We start from the raw sequence: 23,458 nt of genomic DNA, 5'->3' as shown, positions 1-23,458 counted from the left end.
TCTCCTAAGAGATAAAAGGCATACTAAGAAGGGCCACCATTCCAACAGAAAGAGCACTGAATTAGGAATACAGCCTAAATCTTTGTCCACACTCTCTCATTAACAATATGGCAAGTAACTTGACCTCTTTGAGCTTAAATGTCTTTGTTTGTATATAAAAGAATTAGATTCTCTTTGTGAATCTTTCCTCTTACCACTTTTTTAGTAAGCTATAATTTTTCTCCATAGCAGTTAGAGTGTTTATTATGTTACAAGGTGAAAAATATAGTCTATGTAAACATCTATCACCAAAATTAATCTTAGGTAGGGAATTGTATTGTTTGAAAAATATATTGATAGGTGTTTGATTTTAGAAGATAAGACCCTAAGAGTTCTAATTATGAGTGAAATAGTTCTAAATAAAATATGGGAAACTTGCTTCTGGCACCTTGAAAGAGAGAAGATGAAAAAAAATGAGATAGAACAAGGGAATGGTGAAAGGACAATTATTCTGAAATGAGTCTTTTCCTAGTAAAGCCATGGTAAAGTCCACAAGAATCATAAAATACTCAATGTGTAGATTGCTTATGGACTAGATGAAGAAGTTGAGTTGTAAATCTCTGTGCCATTGGTGGAAATGCAGACACAATCTTCAAGCAGCCTGGAACAAAGAATCAGAGAGAAGTATAAGACAGCAAGCTTTTGAAATTTGCAGAAACTGGGGAAGTCTTGGAAATGCATCACAGATGGAGGAATGAAAACTCAGGCCAAGTCAAACAAAATCTTCAAATGCAAGAAATCACGATATGACCTCTGGCTTTCAATTCTAAATTATGAGTGGTATCACTGCTCTGCTTGATGCCTCTTCATTTCTCTATTGTCCTGGGAAGAACATCCAAAATTGCTGACATGAATTACAAGACTATACTCCATTTAGCCTCTGTCTACCAAACAGCATCATTGCTCATATTTTTCTAGCTATTGAATTCCTTCTAGTGAGCCAGGCTCTGTATAAGTCTGCGTCTAATATTCCATATTTTCTTTACCAAAAATATTACCCCTACCCATTTATGTTTGACTCTGGATAACAAGGTCTCAGCTTAATTTTATTTCTCCAGTTAGGTTTTCCTGACTCCTTAGACTAGGTTTAATCTATATGTTTTATGCTGTTCCCAAACATTTTCTGGTTTTTACCCTTTCGTATTACTCTTTGTACTTGATTTTAATTTCATTTTTGTCTTTTCTTCTAAACCATAAGGGCAGAAACCATGTACAAGGTCTGACAATTAAATTCACAAAATTGTTGCAACGATTTTGCTAACCTTTTTTGATATCAGAGGGATTATTCATTATGAATTTGTATCAACTGAACAGTTAACCAAGTTTACTATTTGGAAGTGCTGAAAAAGCTGCGTGAAAAAGTTAGACGAAAATGACCTGAACTTTTCTCCAACAAGTCATGGCTCTTGCATCACAACAATGCACCAGCTCACATAGCACTGTCTGTGAGGGAGTTTTTAGCCAGTAAACAAATAACTGTATTGGGACACCCTCCCTACTAACCTGATCTGGCCCCCAATGACCTCTTTCTTTATCTGAATATAAAAGAAATATTGAAAGGAAGACATTTTGATGACATTCAGGACATCAAGTGTAACACGATGACAGCCCTGATATCCATTCCAGAAAAGAGTCCCAAAATTGCTTTAAAGGGTAGACTAGGTGCTGGCATCAGTGCATAGCTTCCCAAGGGGAATACTTCAAGGTGACTGTAGTGATATTTAACAATGAGATATGTAGCACTTTGTATAGGATGAGTTCATGAACTTAACTGTGCAACCTCATATATCTTGTTTACTATGCTATAACCAACACTTAGCTTAGTACTTGGAATATGGTAGCAGCTAAATAAATTAGCAAAGAATGATTGATTTATGAGGGGAAAATGAATGATTTCATATTCTAGGACAAAGGTGAAATAGTCCCTGAAAGTTCAGTTATACTGTGACAGCCCCGTTGTTTAATCACAGAGTGGTCATATTTGTTAAATGATAAAAGCAACAGGAATTATGCCACCTTAAATATCAGCAACCTAAAGAGTAGAGATGCCACTTTCCATCATTTATTATATGTATGATAATGACATTGACCTGGTCATTACTCAAAAAGGATTAAAACATCCCATTTTCTGATCACTCATTTGGTTTAGATTGCGTGCTCAACTACTCCAGTGTTTTTGCGTTTTTTTGTGTGTGTTTTTTTTTCCAATCAGGAAAACTGAAGAAACATTATAATTGGCCTACCTGCTCCTTTAAAATCCATTTTACACCCAGAGGCCACAGTAATCATTTTAAAATATAAATCTAATCTGGCTAATCTCTGAATTAAATCCTTGAAAGCATTATACTTAGAAAGAGCAAGCCAAAAGCCTTAAAATGATGTATAAGGCCCTGCATGATCTATAAGATTTACTTCTGCTTACCCTCCAGAACTCTAATCATTTATTCAATATGTATTTATGAGTGCAATATGTGCTAGACATTATTCTAGTTTCTGGGGATATAGAATTCCTGTTCTCGTAGAGTTTGCTTTCTGGTCAGATGAAGCTTAAGTCAATCTCTTCATATGGCCTCCAACTCACCACTTTCTCTCTAGATTCCATTCCATTAATACTGTCTTTGATAAGTCACCAATGAACAACATGTCGAAAACTCAAGTGGCACATTTTTAACTCTCCTCTTACTTGGCATTTTCAAACCCTATGACAAACTGTCTACTTCCTCCCCTTATAAACAATTATATGTCATGATTTCCCCCTACCTAAATAGCGACACCTCTTCAATCTCCTATAAAAATTCACCCTCAACTCTACCTAAGCAGAGGTTGAAAAAGGATGGGAGGGAGACAGAAGCCCTGAGAAACTCCAATATTTAAACAAATGGATGAAGAAAAGAATCAATAGCTGCATGAGCCAGTATATGAGATCTGTTTATTATATACTCTATATACTCAAGTGCAGTAGGACCCTGCACTATTCCTCCATGGAAATTTTTAGTTACTTATTTGTGTAATTACTTACTTAATTTTTATCTTTCCCAATAAACCCATTTCCCTAAGATTGTCAATCTTGTTCACTGCTGCATCCTCAGAGGTATCTTAGGGTCTGACTCATAGTAGACATTTAATAATAAATGAATGTATACTGCAATCACATTTGCGCACTAATCTGTATACTTTTCAGTGCATAGCTGTGTGACTGTGTGTTTGACACCTGTGTGGTGAGAAAGGTTAATACTCCTAAATTACTAACAATATATCAGTATGCTAATGTTGGAAGAGGTCATCGAGAGGACATGACCACTGGTTGACCAGAAAGCTGGACTCAAGTAATCAGAGGCTCCTCACCTCCTCTCCTGTCCTTGAAATGTACATTTGGCCCACCATTCCCCCATTGGGAACAAGTCTCAATTGCCTTAGGAGAGAAATGTGCTGAGACCATCCAGATGGCATATGTGACTGAACCCTATTAAGGGTTCTGCATAAACTTTTAAGATTCTAACAGGCTGATGCTGAGATCTACTCATCTTGTCGAGCCCAAGAGGAGCTTTGCATGTAAGTTCCCTTGCTCATGAAACTTGCCACCTACCAATCTGGAATGGTCTGTCTCTTCGGCCTCTCCTTGCCCTTAATGTATGGGGGGCTATTTTATGATTTCATTCGGGGAACTCCTGAGGTTGCAAGCCAACAAGTGCAATTAAAAACTATTCATAAATTATGGTTAATCCCACATCAACATAGTATTTCTTATTTTTACCAAAGGTCATTGATAAGAGATTTAAGAATATCTGTTATTTTATTGTTCTAACAATGCTTCCTAATTAAACCCTAACTTAACCTTCAAAATAAAAACACTTGAATAGTGATTAAAATTTTGCAGCATGAGAGCATGTAGAAGAGAAATGAGGCTGAAATTTGAGAAAATTAAATACAAGACTGACTCTTGAAAATTAAATACAAGATCAAAATTGTATTCTCATCTCCCTCTTGTTACAAGAGTTTTTCCTTTGCTTTATTTATTTTACCCTATCATAAATTCACTGGATGTTCTTGTAACAAGTAATATGAATCAAGAAAAAATGTATTGACTAATGTATTAAGCAATAATTAGAGTGGACTTTTGTACTTCCTACATATGTGTTAGTGATAATCATGTAATTCTAGATTCTGAGATATACTTTATTCAAAGACTCTCAGAGAAATATTATAAAAATCAACATAATTTTAAAAAAGTGGTCTACAAAATTATTTTAATGACATTGATGTTTTTGTTTGAAGATTTATTTCTAAAGAGTATGGGATAATGAAAGAAGTGAGACATTGATGTCCCTATACATGTATTCTAAGTTATACCAGTGTACATATGTTTGAATAAACTTAGACAAATTTTCCTCTTTTCTAAGTTTAGATTGATATATATGCATATATTAAAATAATCAAAAACATAATACACAACTTTGTTCTTTGGTAATAAGATATGCATTCAATATAGTTTCATATTTCTTCATATTTTATTTCACTTTCAATATTCCTCAATTTGAAATCTTATGCAATTTAATAATATAACTTTATATAATGCTAACTAGGCCCTTGATATGCAATCAGTTTCCTCAGTTAAAAGGGCTCCTTTTTTTCTTAGTTAATCAAAAAGTAGATCTATGTAATAGAAATAGAAAGTGAACCAAGTCATTTGGAAATAAACCATCATGTTTCAATACCAAATTGCTCTTTTTTTATGAAAATGGTTTATATAATTTGGATTAAATAATAAAAAAGCTTAAATAATAAAAATGACTTATTTAAAGAGTGTTTATCTTAAAGACCATGAATGGGTTTTGGAGAAGTCTTTGAATCTTCTGAAACTATGTGCAAAAATGGCTGGTATAAGTTTATGAGTATTTTTCTGGAAGAATAACATTATTTATTAATCACTTCTTAATTATGTGATTCTCTAAAATATAAGTACCAATGATATATAGTAAAGGGCCGACAAGTCCACAGTGAAATAGGTAATGAAATTAATGAGATTTCAGAAGACTTTTGATATAGGCTGTCATCATAATGTTGAAATGGGGAAAACAATAAATTCAAGATTTATGTTTGAGTTAACATCAGTTAGACTTCCATGTGTTCAAAACTCATGATAAGTTATTTTAAGATCAGGAATTTGTAACTGAAATAACTTTAGGCGTGTCTTCAGAAGTCAGATTTTAAGATTGTTGAACTTATTGATTCCCTCTTCATGTACACAATATCAGAGATATCAAAATAACAAATAAAGTAGTTTAAATTTGTCTTAAATCTTCTCTGAAATGAAGTGTAGTAAAGCTAAATGACATTTAAAAATTGAATTGAAATCTTTTTTTTTTTTTACATTATATGGAGATGACCTATCTGTATGTCTCCAGACAGATAACTAAATGCTTCCTAAATATACATTTTCACGAAATGTAACTTCCTACAAAATGGCAATGCTCCTAATATGTTTATACTCGTATATAATACAAATATATATTGAACATCAAGATGAGGGCATTTTGTTGCTATGTCAATAAAAGCTTCATCATCTAACCCTTTACCTTTCAATCAGATGACACTAGCAAGACAATATTTTATTAGAGAAGTAGAACTTATCAGAGAAATAGGTTATTGTTTTGGAATGTCAGCCTATTAATGCTGTAAATTTATCTTCACATATGTCATGTGAGATGCATTAGTGCCCATTAGATGCAGGTATAAGCTAAACATTAATGGAGCTATTGTTGGTATCTTTTCACCACAATATCCTCCCAGTCATGCGTGCCATGTCTCTGAACAGAGCTTTCTTCTAAATGGTAGACCATTCTAAATAACATGCAATTAGGAAATGTGCTATTCTACTGCATTAAAGCACAAGGCAAATGCAGGTTATTAGCATCCATTTCCAGTACAACTTTGCAAGTGAGAGAATGAGCGCAACAAGGAAGCAATCACTTACCTTACAACAACAGTTTAAAAAGCAGATATTTACAATCTACATAGTCTACTTCGAGAAGCTTTCTTTCATCTGTTTGTTATTATCTTGAGACTCAAAAAATAAGTTTGTTCTTCAAGAACATTGAATCTTATATTAAAAAACATTGGATAAATCTTTTAATATTAATAACCAAACCCTTAAAATGGAAACAAAAATGACTGTTGTAAGGATCATGAGAATTACTTAAACAGTTTTGTAAGAAACAAGGGCTGTGTAAATATGATTAACATTAGTACTAATACATAATTAAACAGTTTCCCTGCTAAAAGTATATTTGGTCATAAAATTAACATTGGCTTTTTCCACATTCACCATTGACATTTGTATTTCTTTCCTTACCTCTTCAAGGAATCACATATCTCAAATATCTCAAGGATATATATGTTAATTACAAAACTTTTATCAAAACATTTTCAAAAACTTCTAAATTATTGTCTCATTTGCTTAGGGGGATATGAGAGATCAAAATTTCAGAAAGTAATGGATTATGAAGAAAGCCCATTATTTCCTGCTTACACAATGACTTAGTTGTGTTTAAAGTATATACATCTTATCTTCTAAAGTGTCCTACTTTTCTGGAATTCATTAGCCTACATATAAAAAATTGGAAGTCTCATATACAAAGTGATTTACAATATTCTTAACACTAGCATAGATCCGCCTAGTTACATTTTGTTGTATCTACTAGAACTTCAATTAGAAGTAATTTCTCAATCTGGAGGTTTGGAGGCTGAGATGTAACCAGTCATTGTCTAGGTTTCTAACTCAAACTTCAGCCTCAAAAAATAAGTCACATGAACTTCCTTTGATTTGTACACACTCGAGCAGGTAACAAATAATGCCTTTCCTATTACAGAGAGCCTTATAGATTACAGATCTCCTTTAATCCTCATATTGTAACTGTCAAGTTACATATACAAAGAGGATCTGTGAGATAAGGCTCACATGACTTCAAGAGTCAGAACCAGAACTTGAAATCAGATTTCAACACAAGTTCAGAGTCCAGGCCATTACCCCAAAGTTGTTTGTGTGATACTAATCCATAGCCAACTATTTATGTACGGGGAAAGGCACCGTTTTTAAAGTTTGTATAACCTGAAAAAGAAAAAAATTAGCTTTATAAAAGGAAAGAGAGGAAAGAGTTAATTCATTTTGTCTACACTTGTATGTCATGTTAAACATTGTTCTTTGTATGTCTAATAGATACGACTATCTTTGTATGATATAATTAAGCACCCTTAGAAAGAGTACAAAACCAACCCACATTGCCTTGAATTTTGTACTACAGCAACTAATATTTCACTGGATTTCAGCATCATTATGTACTATGACAGCGAATGGATAGCATTTAGTTTATAAGAAATTATAACTGCAACATTTGTGTGCAAGAAAGTCAGAATTAAATTGGAGAGATATTTCTAATATTTCCAATATTGTACTCAGGTTAAATGCATGTCTCACTGGGAGTAGTTAAGAACCAAAATGTAAGGCTTTGTTGGCTAGCTATCTCAGTTTTTCTCCCTAAAAGCATACTCATGGTATTATTATAGTCTTTAATGTCTTTATTGGGGACGTGGGGTAGCTATCCTTGTTGAAAAGACAGTATATAATATATCACTGCTATATTAATGTTAAGTAGCAAATAAAATAAATGTCTGTAAAAAAGGGACTGAAAATTATGAGACATCCAAAATGGAAGCTACCTGGCCAAATAAAATACTTTTCCTTGTGTTATTAAGTGAATATAGCAAGAAATAGAACAGTGCTTATGGTAAAAACCCATTTCTAAATCAAAAGAATATACACATGCACACATATATAAATATACAGACATTTTACTAATATTTTTATGTGTACATCATTTTGATTTATCATATATGTATATGTGTATATATATACAAAATATGTATATGTGTATATATATATATACACACACGTATATACACATATACATATATATATGTGTGTGTGTATCTATATATATGTATGTATGTGTGTGTGTGTGTGTTTGTGCGTGTGAGTGTAGAACGGAAGATGAGGGGGCAGCCAGTTTGCTCAGTTGGTTAGAGCATGGTGCTCTTAACAACAAGGTTGCCAGTTCGATCCCCACATGCGCCACTGTGAGCTGCGCCCTCCACAACTAGATTGAACTACTTGACTTGGAGTTGATGGGTCCTGGAAAAAAACACTTAAATAGATAAAAGTTAAAAAAAAAAAAAGAATGGAAGATGGATGTCTTTATGATATAAATTGTCTATTGTGTAGATGTATACATGCACACAAACATATATACAGATGTATGTATATATTATATACATATACATGTTTGTGGATATATCTCTATATGTACAGGTAACCCCCATATAACAGGGTTGTTAGGTTCCTAAAAATGCTCTGTTATGCGAGTCGCTGTTGTACGAAACAGAACTAATACAAAAAGGGAGCTAGGTTCCAAAAATTAAAAAAGCACACTATTATATTTTTTATAATTAAGAGATCTATCTTTATGAAAGCGATTTTCACCAAAAATATAAATATCAATATGTATTAAATAATGTTTTCTTCGTCATCACTACTAAGCACCATTAACCGAGGGTGTTTTCTTTTTGACAAGATATCTTCATCCTCTGAACTTAATATTCCATGAACAAAACATTTAAAATTCTAATAAATTTTAAAATTCTGCAGTCAAATCTGATATGACATGCACGCTCGAATGAAAAATTTCAAATGAGATATCTTTTGCTCTTAAAAGCTTTTATTATGTTCCGTGGTTGTTCGGGGATTTCTCTAATTCTCAAACCATGTTAGAGTGAAACCATGTTCTAAGATGCTGTTTTGTACAAGGGTTTCCCCCAATTCTTGAACCGTGTTAGAGCAACACCATGTTATAGAAGTACCGTGTTATACAGGGGTTACCTGTATAGCTACACACGCACGAGACGTGATGAAAAAAGATGGTGAATGCTCCTACTGAATGCCATCCAACGGAAACGCAGGGATCTTCAATACGGGAAGCAGCACGTCCAACCTTGGTAACAGTTTGTGGCAAGTTTCAACTCGGTGCAATCAATCATTAATCGGATGTGAGCTATGGTTGAGAGAAGGTGTGTTTTAAAGTATGTCATAAATCATCCTCCATCATGACAATGCTCTGTGTCACACATCACTTCTGATGTATGGCAATTTCTGTCAAATAAAAACATTATGTGGTGTGTCCTCATGTACCTTATTCACTGGATTTGGCACCATGAGATGTCTGGCTCTTCCCCAAAGTCAAAATGACCAGGAAAGGTAAATGTTTTGAATGGATTCAGGACATCAAGGCAGCCACGACAGCACATCTAAAGATAATCACGAAGGAGGACTTCCAGAATTGCTTCAGAAAGTGGCAAGAATGATGGAATAAGTGGGCAATGTGTCTTTTACTATAATACATTTTTTAAAATTTAGACAGTCACCATATTTTTTTATCACACCGTGTGTGTGTGTGTGTGTGTGTGTGTGTGACAGAGAGAGAGAGAGAGAGAGAGAGAGAGAGAGAGAGAGCCCCCCAAATATTACCTGCTACCTACCTTCCCCTCTCTTTGTTCATATTACTTTAACACCTGACATTTCACATCAAGCAATTTTTATTTATTTTATAGTCTGATGACTTGGGTGGTTGATCTGCTGACTTGAAGCAATGGCAAATATAAAAGTACCAAAAAAATAAAGGCACAAATACAGGCTGAGACCATGAATAAAAAACGCTGTCCACATGAGGTGCTGAGACTAAAGGCTGCCCATTAAGGAGCAGCAAGGTGGAGGAAGCAGGGGAGTACCAGGGTCCACATGGCAACTCTCGCTGGTGTATTCTAAGCATTACCTTCTCAGTTCTGGCTTTACATTCCAAAATAAATCTTGCTTAATAAAAAAGGGTCAACACAAAACTTTCAGGTTATTCCAAAGTGATTTTACTACCTTTATAGGTGGGTTCTTTGAGTATGTTGATTAATATGCTTAGCTTTAACATTTTAATTTAATTTAGGGTCATCTATTGAATGCTAACTGTGTACAAAGCATTTTGATGTATACCTGGACAAAGAATAATCTCCTTGAGCTGAAATTAAAGAGCTTTGATATGCAGTCTTATTTGACTAATTATTGTACATGACAAGCAAATCTTATATATGAAAGTCAGGATTTATAAAAAGTAAATTATAGAATTTACATAAAATAAAAAAGTAAACTAGTTTTATAGTTATTAAATAATTTGCCACCGAGACATCTCTTTTCTATTATTAGATGCACTAAATTTAAAATATATATAATTTCACAATAATATATATATAATATACAGCAGACATCTAATATAGCTAAATGCAATGTATAAATACATATGAGTCACAGATATTAGGATTGCAGAGATATCTGGTCTACAGGGGAAAAAGAATAGAAATAAAGTAAAAGAAAGAAAAGAAAGAAAGGTAACGCTGCCCCAGAAAGATGAAATGAACGTCTGCCTTAAATCTCCAGATGACTTCTATTTATAGACTCAGTCCTTCCTGAAACCTGTTTCCTTCCTCTCCCAGAACTCCACAACACATTCTGCCCCTCTTACACCAGGCTAAGTATCTTTCTTACTCACATAGCCAAGAGAAGTCTGGCCAAGATAGAAAACTGAGGCTCAGAAAAACTAAGTAACTTGTCCATGGAACCCAGTTTGTGTCAGGGCAAAAATTCCAACTCATGTAAGCACAGATCCCTGGCCTGTTGTATGGCCTTGCCTTGTCATCATATCAGAAGCTCAAATAATAGCCAGTGAGTGGCTAAGTGTCCAGATTTACCTTGAAAGCAAAGAAATAAGTATAGAGATGTAAAGAATTCTATTTAAATTCTCTTTAAAATCTTGTGAAATATTCTAGCTAAACATTTTTAGCATGTTGAACAATGTTAGCTACAGCTCCTCAGCAAGCAGTATTATCAGGTACAATCTGTATCAGATCCTGTTACAATCGCCACTAAAGAAATTAGGGTATCTAATTGAGAGTTTACATGAGATAAAACTGAAGAACTTTTTTTAAAAGTTGGAAGTAGTGGGTCTGACATTTTAATTATCTTCCCAAAATGTTTATGACAAGGAATGTCTTATCAGAAGATAGAGCTGTGGTATACTTACCCTACTGTGAGCTGGCTTCACTGCTGTTTCTGTAAAAAGACAAGTCAGAGGGAATGATCAGCTTTCTCATGTAACATGCTGATACAATTAAAAAAAAAAAAAAAGCCTCATACCTGTAAACTGTTGTTATTAAAGATGTAGTACGTGAGTCATGCAGGGTGTCATGCGGGGTCTCTGGTCTCGCTTCCCGCATGAGAACGCAGGATATGGTGAGGCCAAAAAGGAACACTAACGGAGCCATGGATAGGGGAGTCATATTCTCGCTGGCGGCTGGGTTGGAGACACAGGAAGCAGGAGCCACAGGATCCGCAATCTGCCGACTGCTTCTCTGCCAACCAATCCCACTTGCTAGCTGCAATCTGCACTTCCTAGCTTAGCCACGGCAGTTTTATCAGTGGCTAATGGCTAACTGGTAACAGCTAATGGCCAACTACTATTTGAGCCAGCATCTTTCCACGTGAGGCCAAGAGCCTCGAAACTGCTCTCTGGGACTCTGTCCCCATAACGTGGAAATCCATTGGCATAGTTTATTGTATTAATAGTATTTTCTTGCTAGAAGAGATTCCATGATCAAAATCTGAGTTCAATAAAGTTAAACAGGTGTTTGATGTGTTTTGGTTTGATTTTTACTGCAGGGCTCTTCAGAGCCTTTAATATGCAAATATGCATTGTGAAGCTACAAGTGAGGGAGCTGAGGGACTTTTCTATGAAACATTTCCCAAATTTATTTTGTGACAGAAGTCTCTCCCCTCCATTTTTCTGTTTCTTTCTTTTTTCCTCTTTTTTTCTTTTTTTAAAACTGGGGGGAGGGTGGTGGTGGTGAAAGAAAAACACCTGTAGAAAGAGCAGCGAAGTGGTTGAGAATATTAGTTCTTGAGTGCCCTGCTGTGCTACTGACAAGTAATTTGAGGGGGGGGGGACACAATTCAATGTCACAGATAATAGAGAGCGAAATGATTGAGGCCTATTGTCAGAAATAAATGAAATGTTTAGAACATAAAAGACTAGGTGGTGCTAATAACACAAATTGGAATAACTACTGCTACTAATTCTTTTCATAAAGCCAGGGAGTAGTCCACTTCTAATTTAGCCAGGGAGCAGCCAAAGACAAATATGAAAAGCAGTTTCATTCCCAACTGATTTAAGCTCTGGTTATGACTGAAAAAGAAAAAAAAAATTTCATAATGATTTGAAGATTTAAACTAAACCCTAAGATAAGGCTATGATTAAATATCAAACTCTTGGAAAACTAGTGGCAAACATTAACTGCTGCATATTACTTTGGTTAAATATTGTAGCGGGTAAAAGGGATCAAATATGTGGTGATGGAAAGAGAACTGACTCTGGGTGATGAACACACAATGTGATATATAGATGATGTATTACAGAATTGTACAGCTGAAATCTATGTAACTTCACTAACAATTGTCACCACAATAAACTTCAATTTATTAAAAAAAATATTGTAATCAAAGAACACCTTTTGTGAGATGTTTATTTTAAAAGCTTTAAGTGAAAAAAAATCGGTCTTTTTGCCTGCTGAATACTTGGGTACTTGGATACTAAGGAAACACCCACTCATTCATGTTCCCCATGGCACTGCCTATCAACAACAACTGCTATGCATTACAATCACCAAGGAAACTTTAAAAAAATATATACCAACGCCTCTGCCTCACGTTCAGAGATTCCAACTATTGGACTGGGGACTCTGCATCGGTATTTTTTTAATTTCTCAGGTGATTTTAATGTATAGTCATGACTGGGGCCCAAGAGGAAATAAATCACTCCAGTACTGAAATTATAAATCTAAATATAAACTACCAAAAATAATTAAGGACACAGGAATCTATAAGGCATAAGAAAACTTTTATGTTATAACATTATTTATTTAAATCATTGCTTATTATTTATGCATCAAAGGGTGGAATATAGCAAATTTAATTACTATCAGTTAAAAAAAATTCAACCAGAAATGAAGATGACTTCTCTGAAACATTGTCCATGGCATTTGGTCTATAAATAAACACTTAACGTTCTAACATATTTATTAATTACCAATAATATAATATGCATTTTATATTAATAAATTATAAATGAAAACTAAGGTAATAATGATTTGGAACCTTATTATCTATCTATCTATCCATCTACCTATCTATATCTTAGGTAGGAATATCTATTTATATATCTGAGATAGGCTAGAAATTATGGGACAAAAGGTTAAGATTTTGGGTTAGATATGAAAACAATACTACACTTCATTATCAATAATGAGCATATTGTGTAATTTAATATCATACACGTATGACTTGTCACTAGTTACTTTCAATCATATATAAGTATATATAGAAATATAGCCAGCTACAAACACACATTTATTTAGTCATTCATTCATTTATATAGGTATTCTCCCCAAAGCCATCACAATTAAATCATACATTATTTCTCCTTTAATCTTCAGAAGAACTCTAGGAGGTAGAAATAATTATTATTCACATTTTACAAATGAGGACAATTTCTACAGTCACAAAGTTAGTAAGTCAGAGATATTAGAAACAATACATATTGGTGAACATATGCATATAAAAATTAAATATTTAATGATGTTAGAGAGACAGATGTGTAAAACACCTCTTCTCCATACTCAGTATAATCTTCTATCCTGTCTTAGAAACCTCTCTGCAAAAGTCCTGTGAAAACTGAGCAAGAATCCAGATAACTTTTCACTTGTCATATAGGTATATCTTAGTTCTCAAACAAAGATGGTATTAAAATATAGATTTCATGGTCCAACCCCAGACTTCTGAATTAGAATCCCTGCTAGTAAGATCCAGAATCTGACTATCTTTTAAAAAATCCCTTAAGAAATTCATATGAATTCCAAGCATGGAAACACTGAATCTCATTGCTCATAGTTGACATGTAGTGAGTTTGGGTCTTACTTATGCTCCATAAAAAGGCATGGACAAGTGGCTATGTTCTCAGGTACCGTTTCCTTTCTCAGAGGCTAAAAGGCCCAAGACCTAAGTCAACATTTTCTGCTATGATTCCTAATGTTGCCCTTTCCATATGTGGGGGAAAAAAATCTAAAAAACAGTTTTCTGGAAAAAAAGTCTGTGCTATTTTTACTTTAAAAATATGACAGCTTGATTTTTACCTCCTCTGAGTCAATTCTAGAGTGTGTATGTCACAGATAAACTGTTTTAACTCAGGAATAGTGGAGACAAATATTGTTTAATATTTTAAAATAAGAAACTTCACAAATGCATGATAGGATTGTATTGCAGTACTAGTAATCATATAAAATTCAATGCAAAATACAATTCTCATAGACCTAGTTTTAAATTTAGTTTTAATAAGTAAACTGATTGGACCCTGCTAGAGGAAAAGTTGAAGCACTAATCCAACCACAAAGGCATTCTTCATTGCTATAAAATGTAATGCCTGTCTACTTCCTTTGTACTAATGATGAGGCGAATAATGTATGTATTTTATTTATGTGTTCAATAATACTATGGTCTGTTCAGTGAATGATGATGCTCTTCTGCCACTTGGTGGTGCTTGCCAGTTTCAGAATTTGTTTCTTGGTGGCACTGTAACAGTAAGTACAAAGTAAGCTGAACAAAATCACAGCATTCCTATTGAAAAGGCTTTGCTTCAAACTGTTTAATAATTTAAAGAACTTCTGTGGAAGCAACTGCATTTGTTAACCAGTCACAACCGGTAATTAACTCCTTTGGAGTTTTAAGTTACTTTGGGCAAAATGTCTTAGGAAGAATACATATTACTAGAAAGCATGCCAAAATTTTACTTAGCAGAGAATTCAATAACACTTTTACTCTGCTAAGAGGTTCTGTAAAATTCTACTTATATAGCCGAGCATTGAAATTCTAGCAAATCCCGTTTCATTATCATAATTACTAAGTAAACACTCTTAAGGACTTTGCCTTTAGTTTCAAGCATGACTTATTTTCATAAGCCTGATTAGTTGCCACACCAGCCTTGCTATGGAAAATGACACGTTCTCATTCTGAACTGGGGAGTTGTTAAATCTTGATCTATATTAAGCGTATATTTATGTTGCCGTTTCTGCTGAAAGGGGGCAGTGAAAAACATCTCCAATTCCTTTTTTTTTCCTTTTTTTCTTTTTTGAAATATCGGCTGGCAGCTCTATCTAATGGGCATTTCGTTTCCTTAAAGAATTTAGCTGCGCTGTCTAGAAGTCGATTTTCTGATGCCTCCAACGTCTGGTCAAATTGATCTGTTTTAATGGAGTCTTCGTCGGTGAGGAAGGAGCAAGATGCCACCGACTAGAATGCTGGGATCTGCTGCTTAATTGCCAGGAGAGAGAGAGAGAGAGAGAGAGAGAGAGAGAGAGAGAGAGAGAGAGAGAGATTCAGAAATCTTTGGAGGTGGGCGGGGGTGGGGTGGGAGGGAGGTTGGGGGGGGAGGCAATCTCCGGGCGGAGGCGGAGATGTAAGATAAAGGAATGGGTTTCACACAGGAAAAAATGAGATTTCTTTGAGGCACCGAGGTGCTGCACGATCACATCTCTCAAAGGAGAAGTTAAAAAGCAAGGAAGTGGGAAGAGGTTGAAGGTTAAAGTACTTACAAGGATAGCTCGGGTACAATTTGTTTTTCTGGCGGTGCCTGCAAAGGATAGATAGTTCCTGTTTTCAAAGTATATGAGTGCCTTTTGTAAGTGATTGGGGATGGACACTAATTGCCTGTGGGATGCTATCAAACATGCTCTTCTAAATTCAGGTGACACATAAGGAGAGGGGGAAAGGCGAGATTAGAAAGAGAAAGAAAAAAAAGGAAGAGATGAGGGCTCTTAGAAAGAAAGGAGAGGAGAGAGGAGAGGGAGGGAGGGAGGGAGGGAGAGAGAGAGAGAGAGAGAGAGAGAGAGAGAGAGAGAGAGAGAGAGAAATAGAAAAGGAAGGTGCAGGGAGAGAAGGGAAAAAAATCCTGAATCATTGGACAATTACACAGAAAACACTCACATAGAACAATCACATAGAAAAGAAAACTCATTCAAACACTGTGACTTCAATAACGACCAGGGTCACGAGAGAAAGATGCTCCTCTCCATCCCTGTCCCGGGAAGCTCTGGGTCCCGTTACTAGCGACTAAAACACCATTAGTCTGAAGAGTGTGTCTAACTGCGTGAAGAATGCAGCAGGCGGAAGGCGGGTCCCGCCACGCTGTTTCACAAGGCCGGCTGGAGAGAAAGAAACAAAGGTGCAGAGCGGGAGATTCCTGCCAAGTTAGACCTTCTCGCATCGTCCAGGTCACTGGCGATAGGGAAGAGACCCGCGAAAAGCGCCCTGGGCCACTACCCGCGCCACCAAAGTGAGCCGCTTTTCTCGATGCTGCTTACCAGAGGATGCGCCCGGCAACCCACCCATTGCTGATGCAGAGGAGCCTTCCCTCCCTCTCTCTGCCCACTTGTCACGACCAAATCTGACCTTCGAAACACATTTGCCCCGCATCTCCCAGGCAGCCATACAAATAGGCTCCAGGCTGGAGATGACCGTGTGATGGGGAGAGGGCTTCAAATCTTCGACTCCTCCGGGTGGGTCTGGGCTGCAGGGAGCCGGGGAGGGCAGGAGACAGAGAAAAGAAAGAGGAGAGAGCCTGGAAGGCTGGTTCAGCCAGCTGGGAGAGCAGCCTCAGGGTCGCAGTCTCCTGTGGGAACTGCAGCTGCTTCCTGGCCGACCAGAGCTGTTCTCACACCACCGCCTCTCACCCTCTCTGGCTCTCTGCTACTCCCTAGAGAAATGTCACTGGGCTCTCCGCGGCGATTTTCCCAGCCTGTATCCGGTTACGGCCAGGGGGCGCACTGCCGCACGCTGAAGTGCGGGGCGCCTGCAGGACGCCTCCTCTGTGCCCGCTTTCCCCTCTTTGCTCTGCTGCTACGGCTCCTCCGCCCTCACCAGCTCTGAGAGACGCCACCCAGCCGCGGCCGCCGCTCGCACCCAGGGGTCAAGCACGGAAGTGGGGCGCTAGAGCTGACCCTGCGCCCGGTAGCAGGCGTCCTAGGGCGAAGAGTGAAAGGGCAGGTGGTATGTATAGGTGTGGGAGTCACCCACCCAGAAGCCTGCGCGTCTCACTTGAACCTTCGCCGCCTAGCCCCACTCGGACCAGCGCCTGGCGAGCTAGCCCATCTGTGACATCCGCCGCCGCTTCCTCCTTGCATCTCCTCGCCGACCCCTCCCTCCCGGGACCTGCATCCCGCTCCACCAATCAGCGTCCGACTGCCTCTTCCCACGTGATCCCGGGCGGGCTAAGGACCTGCTGCTTCCCAAACGCCAGAGGGATGCGGGCGGCAGAGCGCGAGAGGCGGCTGCTGGGCTGCGGGGCGTTTTGACTTTTCCTCCACCCAGCCTCCTTGGGCTCCTCTCCTCTGTCCCTGGACTCCGGTCTCCTGCTCTCCCAGCTTCCCAGAGCCCTCTCCTTATGGCAGTAGCTTCCCGCGCCTCCGGCATAGCTTTTCAGCGGACGACCCTCTCGCTGCTGGGGCTGAACCGGGTCACTGGATGTTGCTGAAACTCTCGAGATCATGCTCGGGTTTCGCTGCTGCTTCGCCGTCAGGTGCCACTGCCACCACCGCTGCTTCTGCTGCCGTCGTCCGCGGGATGCTCAGTAGCCCGCTGCCTTGCCCCCGCGATAGTGTGTTCTTCGGAAGCCGTTTGCTGCTGCAGAGTTGCGCGAACTAGTCATGGTGCTGTGGGAGTCCCCGCGGCAGTGCAGCAGCTGGACACTTTGCGAGGGCTTTTGCTGGCTGCTGCTGCTGCCGGTGATGCTACTCATCATTGCCCGCCCGGTGAAGCTTGCGGCTTTCCCTACCTCCTTAAGTGACTGCCAAACGCCCACCGGCTGGAACTGCTCTGGTAAGTCCAGAACCCCAGCTCCCAACCCTTCAACCCCGCAGTGGAAACGCGCTTTTCCAGCACAGACCAGTCTACCCTACCTAGCGCGTGTCCCCAGCCCCTCACTTCCTACTGCCCCAAACCCCGGAGACGACCGACCTCCACCCAAAGGAGCACAGAGAACTGTTCCTGGCCCCTAAGGAAGGCTGGGGGTTGGGGGGTTGGGGGGGCGGAGGGTCTGGTGGGGGCAGAAAGTGCAGGTTGAGGAACCTTTCCATCCTTGCGCTTGAATTGGAACTGCGAAGATTTTGAGAAATGTTAAACGGGATGCTTTTGTGAATTCACTGAAAAGAGCACCAATTCTTGGGAAAACACTAAAACAGTCTTACCCATCACTAAAGAAAAAAGTGTAGCTAGAACGAGCTAGAAATAACTTTATGAGAACGAACGAGTGACAAAGCAATAAATCAAATGACTGCAGGGGAAACACTAATTCCTGGCAAAAGTGTAATGAAGGTGCGCTGGTCTTGTGTTCAAGACCAGGTTATACGGATTCTACAGGAGCTTGGGTTTCAAGAAATCCAAAACCTCTCTCTCTCTCTCTCTCTCTCTCTCTCTCTCTCTCTCTCCCCCCCCTCCCTCTCCCATCCTCTTTCTCTCCTTGACTGCAAAATACATTGTTTTGGAAGCTCACAGATACCACACTTTTGCCTCCCCAAGCTCTTAGATCGTAAAGGAAGTTGAGAAAAGAATCATTCGTAGGTCTCTCAGGACCAGGTGGGCATGACTAAGGCCGGTCAGGCTCACGCGCAACCGGGCAAGGAACGGAAACGACCCCATTGGGCGCTGACTCCTCCATTTCTGGGCAGAGTTCCTTGGGGATGGGTCAATCGCTCTTTCTGCTCACTTGGATCTCTCAGAATCTGAACTCCAGAGCTTGTCAGGCTTTGCTTTGCTGAAGCCTCCTGATGAAATAGGGCCCGCGGATGGGAGTTGCCGCACTCTGAACTGGATTCGCATTTCAGTATGACAGCCCTTAGTATAACGGGCTGGATTATGGTGTGATTTCATTGACATTTTAAACCCCATTCACACGTCTGGGTATTGTCCCTTAGGTCTGATCTGTTCTAGATTTAGCAAGTGTGTATATAGTTTTTCATCTTCTGTAAATATAATCCTGCTACAGTTAAATCTGACTCTAAATAAAGTGGCTTTAAAGAGATGTATGTGAGTTCAAGTGTATGTAACTTTAGAAAGGAGGTAATGACCAACTGTAACTTACAGGATGAAAGAACATCTAGCTGTGGGTTGTTAGTGATGTAAATTCCACAAGGAAAATTATTATGCATCACTGTAGTTTGTGCTTTTTAAATACAAGATTTGCAACCCTATTAAATATGGGTCAATGATAGCCTTTGTTCTGTTTTTGACAATTTCTAAATTTGGCATTTTTATTAAACTCAACATGTTTTCTGTAACATATTTGTGGTTCGTGCATGCATGTATGTTATTTTGGAAAGGCTAATTTCCACTTTGCAGGTGCCTAATCACTTTTTATGTCCTTTATCATAGGAATATTAAACAACCTGTAAACTTAACTGTTTGAAATGTTGATAGCTTTGTAGTGCAACATGACTGGTTTGCTTCATCCCTAACGATAGTATTGTTTTAGGAAATAACTATAACTTGAATGTGAAATTGAGGTTGGCAATGAAGAAATTCATTATTAGCTGGATATCTTAAAGAGATCTGTAGAAACTAGAGAGAATGAACAGATTTTCCAGGCAGAATGTCAAGAACCTGGCACACCTCCCCCCCCCCATCCCTGTTAACTTAGAGGTGATCAATCTTCCTTTGAGCCAGACAGACCATCACAGAAAACACTGTGCCTGTTTATCTTTATTATTGGGGCTTTGTTTCTTCTTTGTCTGGAGAAATTCCAAATAAGGGGCTGTTTCAGACTGTAAAGCGAAAGTATGATTAAAGATGGAGAAATGGTAAAATGGCATTCAGAGACCATCACCAGCTCTTTTCTGAAATGTGGATTTTGGGGGGTCGTAAACTATAGTCCACTTAATGAGAAAAAAAATAAGGAAGGTAGGAAGCAAGTGTTAAACGTTCATTCAGCATTGCCAGTATTAACCCCCAAATCACATAGCACTATCAAAAAAGGATATTAAAAAGAGAACTGACTAGAAAGGAACTGTGAAAAAAAAACAAATGTTGATCACTTAACTAGATTTTTTAAAAGTTATCAGCAGAGAATGACCTTGCAGTACAACTGTGGTTGTTGGAATTAAAATTTCGGGTAGTTCTTTTAAAGCTTCAAAACACCATGTTTTTGTTAAATGACTTTAGTGACTGGAGTGTTCTCTTTAAATTTGAGGTTATGATGACAGAGAAAATGATCTCTTCCTCTGTGACACCAACACCTGTAAATTTGATGGGGAATGTTTAAGAATTGGAGACACTGTGACTTGCGTCTGTCAGTTCAAGGTAAGAAGTCTGATATTTGCATTTTCTAATTCATTAACAAAACTACAAAGCAAAGATCTACCTTTATAACCCATCACTTGACAATTTACAGCTATGCAAGCTAAGAGGAAAGCTGGCACCAAGCAAAATACTGGCAAGAGAGCCAACTGATGTCAAGAAAACTTAGCTTTTTGGAGAAATGCATATGCCACAGTTACAAATGCCATGGGGGTGGAAAGTTTCAGGTTGTTCCTTTGGTGTATCAAAGGAATATTATGTTTCTGTGTCTCTTCTAGCATGCATTTTAGAAATCAACTACTGAGGGTAATAGTCAATTGACGGTGGATAAGAAGTGTGGATTTGTACTTTTGTTCTTTTTGATTGGAGCGATCATCTTTTGATCATATTGCTCTCTGTTTTACTGGTCTTGGGGTTTATTATACTGGCAAAATGATTAAGTTTTTAAATACACTTCTTAATATGACTTCAAAGCTATTGTACTTGTTTTGGAAATCATGAAATTTGTTAATCTATGTGAACATTTTATGGGTGCTACATTCAATTATAACTGAATCTCCCAGAAATCCAAAAGAGTTCAAATAGCCACAACCATAAACATGAGAAAGATGTACTTTGTGTCATGTTAAAAAAATAAATAAAAATAAAAGGAGATATTTCAGCACTATTATAATCAAAACTAGGTTATTAGTAACTAAGAAGATAGAACTCTGAAATGTCATTATTATAGTCATCATCTAACAAACGCTTTCTACCATGTAAATTATAAATCTTCATCTCTATCAAAATGATTAAGTAATCAAATATCCTTCAAATATCATAGATGTCATATCAATGTCTTATTCACCTTTGAGTGTTACTGAATTATTTTTATAAATACACGTAAAATCTAATATAAGGTTTAACTGGGAAACGTGCATAAACAAATCTATACATGAAATCAGGGGAAACTTTTCTAAGATTGTAAGCAAAACAAACAAAAAAATTAAAATCAAATTCAGGTCTAAATTTTGTTACAGTATGTGATATTTAGAATTACTGATGAAGTTTAAATATTTCAGATTGAATTCAATCTTCTAGTAAGAGAGATAAGAGAATTCACATTTAAATATAGTTTAACTGGCTTATAGATAAGCTAAAAATCTTGGATGTCATTTTCTTCTTTCTAAGAAAAGTAATAAAACAGCTGATACTTGTAAAGTGTACCACCTCCTGTTGGGTAACTATTGCTATGACCATGGTCTTTTAGACCATTCTATAGTGTTAGAAACATGTACTTTCATATTTAATATTTACGTGACACCAACGTCTATGGTCCCCAGCCACACCGTACAATGTAATTATGTCCTTTCAATGAACTACATGAGAGAGATGGAGCATGAGAACTCTCCAATTTATACTTTTCCCAAATGTTAACTAAAAGGAAAAATACAGTTGGATAAATCATTACTCATAGGCCCACAGGATTTTGTGGATTTTTTTCCCCTTTCTACTTGTGATTCCCATAAATTTGTCTTACTTTTGTAGCCAAGGGTAGACATGAGAAGTGAACTTATAAACAGTGTAGAATGAATCAAGGAGAATGTTCCTCAGATGGAAAGCCATAATTCTAAAAAGATTTTGTCATGAGAGGAAAAAAAAGGAGCTCACAAAATTCTAAATGGATGCATGCTACTAAAACGGAATGTACAATTGTCTTATTAAAGGAATGGTGTTCTATTTTCATGTTCCACAAAGGGTTTTGGTAAAACTTTCATCAGCTAACATATTTGTGTTTTTTATGCATTGATCAACCAGTCACATTTGTCATTAACTTAAATAATTATTGAGTGGAATAAATGGAGGGCAGGCAATGACTATAAGTTTGAACAAGAAACTACAATATAAATTTTCTTTTGCTAAACTCTGTAGCATTTTAAGTTTACTACTAGATTACTACTGCTATTAGTTTGTGCTCTGCAATAGTTGTCAGTCTATCAGGAGAAAAACATTTCCCTAGTGGGAAATTTAGATTCTGCACATACCAAGAACTAGAGTGGCTGAATTAAGTTGAACATCAAAGAAAATGCACAAGTTATACAAAGAATAATAGGTAGGATATTTTAGATGAAAGGTATCTTGATTCAGTACTTTCCAATACTTTTCACTGAATTTGAGGGTTTTTTTGTTGTTGTTGTTGGGATGTTTTGTTTGTTTGTTTTTAATTTCCCCAGTGTCTGATAGAAAGAGACAGGTCCTGAAAATCTATTTTTCTATACACTATACTAAGCAACCTGAGTTCATAATTCTTCCATTCAAATAGGATACAAACTATGATTTTTCTGGCTGAGAGTTAAATTTCAGAGGAATGGGTGTATATGCTTATAATCTATGTTTTTCAATTTGGATTATTATTGGAGCACTTACGAGAACATATAGTCGCCTTCACCTCTTTTTGATGATGTAAAATAAATGTATTCTATCCTTCAAACATATTACAGTAGATGCTTCATTATCCTAGGGAGATACATCCCAAGACCCCCAGTGGATGCCTGAAACCACAGATAGTACTGAACCCAATATGTACTATGCCTTTTCCTATATATACATGCCTATGATAATGTTTAATTTATAAATTAGGCACAGTAAGACATTGATAACAATAACTAATAAAAGTATATATTATATAAAATTATATATTATATTATGTATTACATATATTATATATAATATTATATATTATAGCAATTATAACAGTATACTGTAATAAAGTTATATTAATGTGTTCTCTTTCTCTCACAAAATATCTTATTGTACTATATTTATCTTTTCATGTAAAGGATGCACTTTACAGCATCTCTTTGGCATATCCAAATTGCCAGGATCATTACTCTTGCA

General features: G+C 37.2%; 1 protein-coding gene and 1 long non-coding RNA gene across 3 annotated transcripts in view; one reads left to right on the top strand and one right to left on the bottom strand.

Moving 5' to 3' along the window:
- LOC141567917 (uncharacterized) overlaps nt 1-12,110 on the bottom strand; it is a 28,403-nt gene extending 16,293 nt beyond the window's left edge. Inside the window, exons 1-3 of one of the 2 annotated variants that reach the window (XR_012490906.1) lie at nt 11,327-12,110; nt 11,214-11,242; nt 247-640 (exon numbers count right to left, since the gene is read on the bottom strand). This is a non-coding gene — a long non-coding RNA (uncharacterized LOC141567917). Of the gene's footprint in view, nt 1-246; nt 641-11,213; nt 11,243-11,326 lie in introns of those variants that run through there. The other variant, XR_012490896.1, reaches the window with a different exon arrangement.
- A 5,419-nt stretch (nt 12,111-17,529) lies between these two features.
- The window catches only part of TMEFF2 (transmembrane protein with EGF like and two follistatin like domains 2), a 230,036-nt gene continuing 224,107 nt past the window's right edge, over nt 17,530-23,458 (top strand). Inside the window, exons 1-2 of the mRNA XM_019740775.2 lie at nt 17,530-18,109; nt 20,475-20,584. Of these exons, the coding sequence (XP_019596334.1) occupies nt 17,938-18,109; nt 20,475-20,584 (282 nt within the window). The 5' untranslated portion in view covers nt 17,530-17,937. The remainder of the gene's footprint in view (nt 18,110-20,474; nt 20,585-23,458) is intronic.

The sequence above is a fragment of the Rhinolophus sinicus genome, linkage group LG01 (assembly GCF_036562045.2).
Source record: "Rhinolophus sinicus isolate RSC01 linkage group LG01, ASM3656204v1, whole genome shotgun sequence".
NCBI classification, from domain to species: domain Eukaryota; kingdom Metazoa; phylum Chordata; class Mammalia; order Chiroptera; family Rhinolophidae; genus Rhinolophus; species Rhinolophus sinicus.
This window is presented reverse-complemented; position numbering and strand designations above follow the sequence as displayed.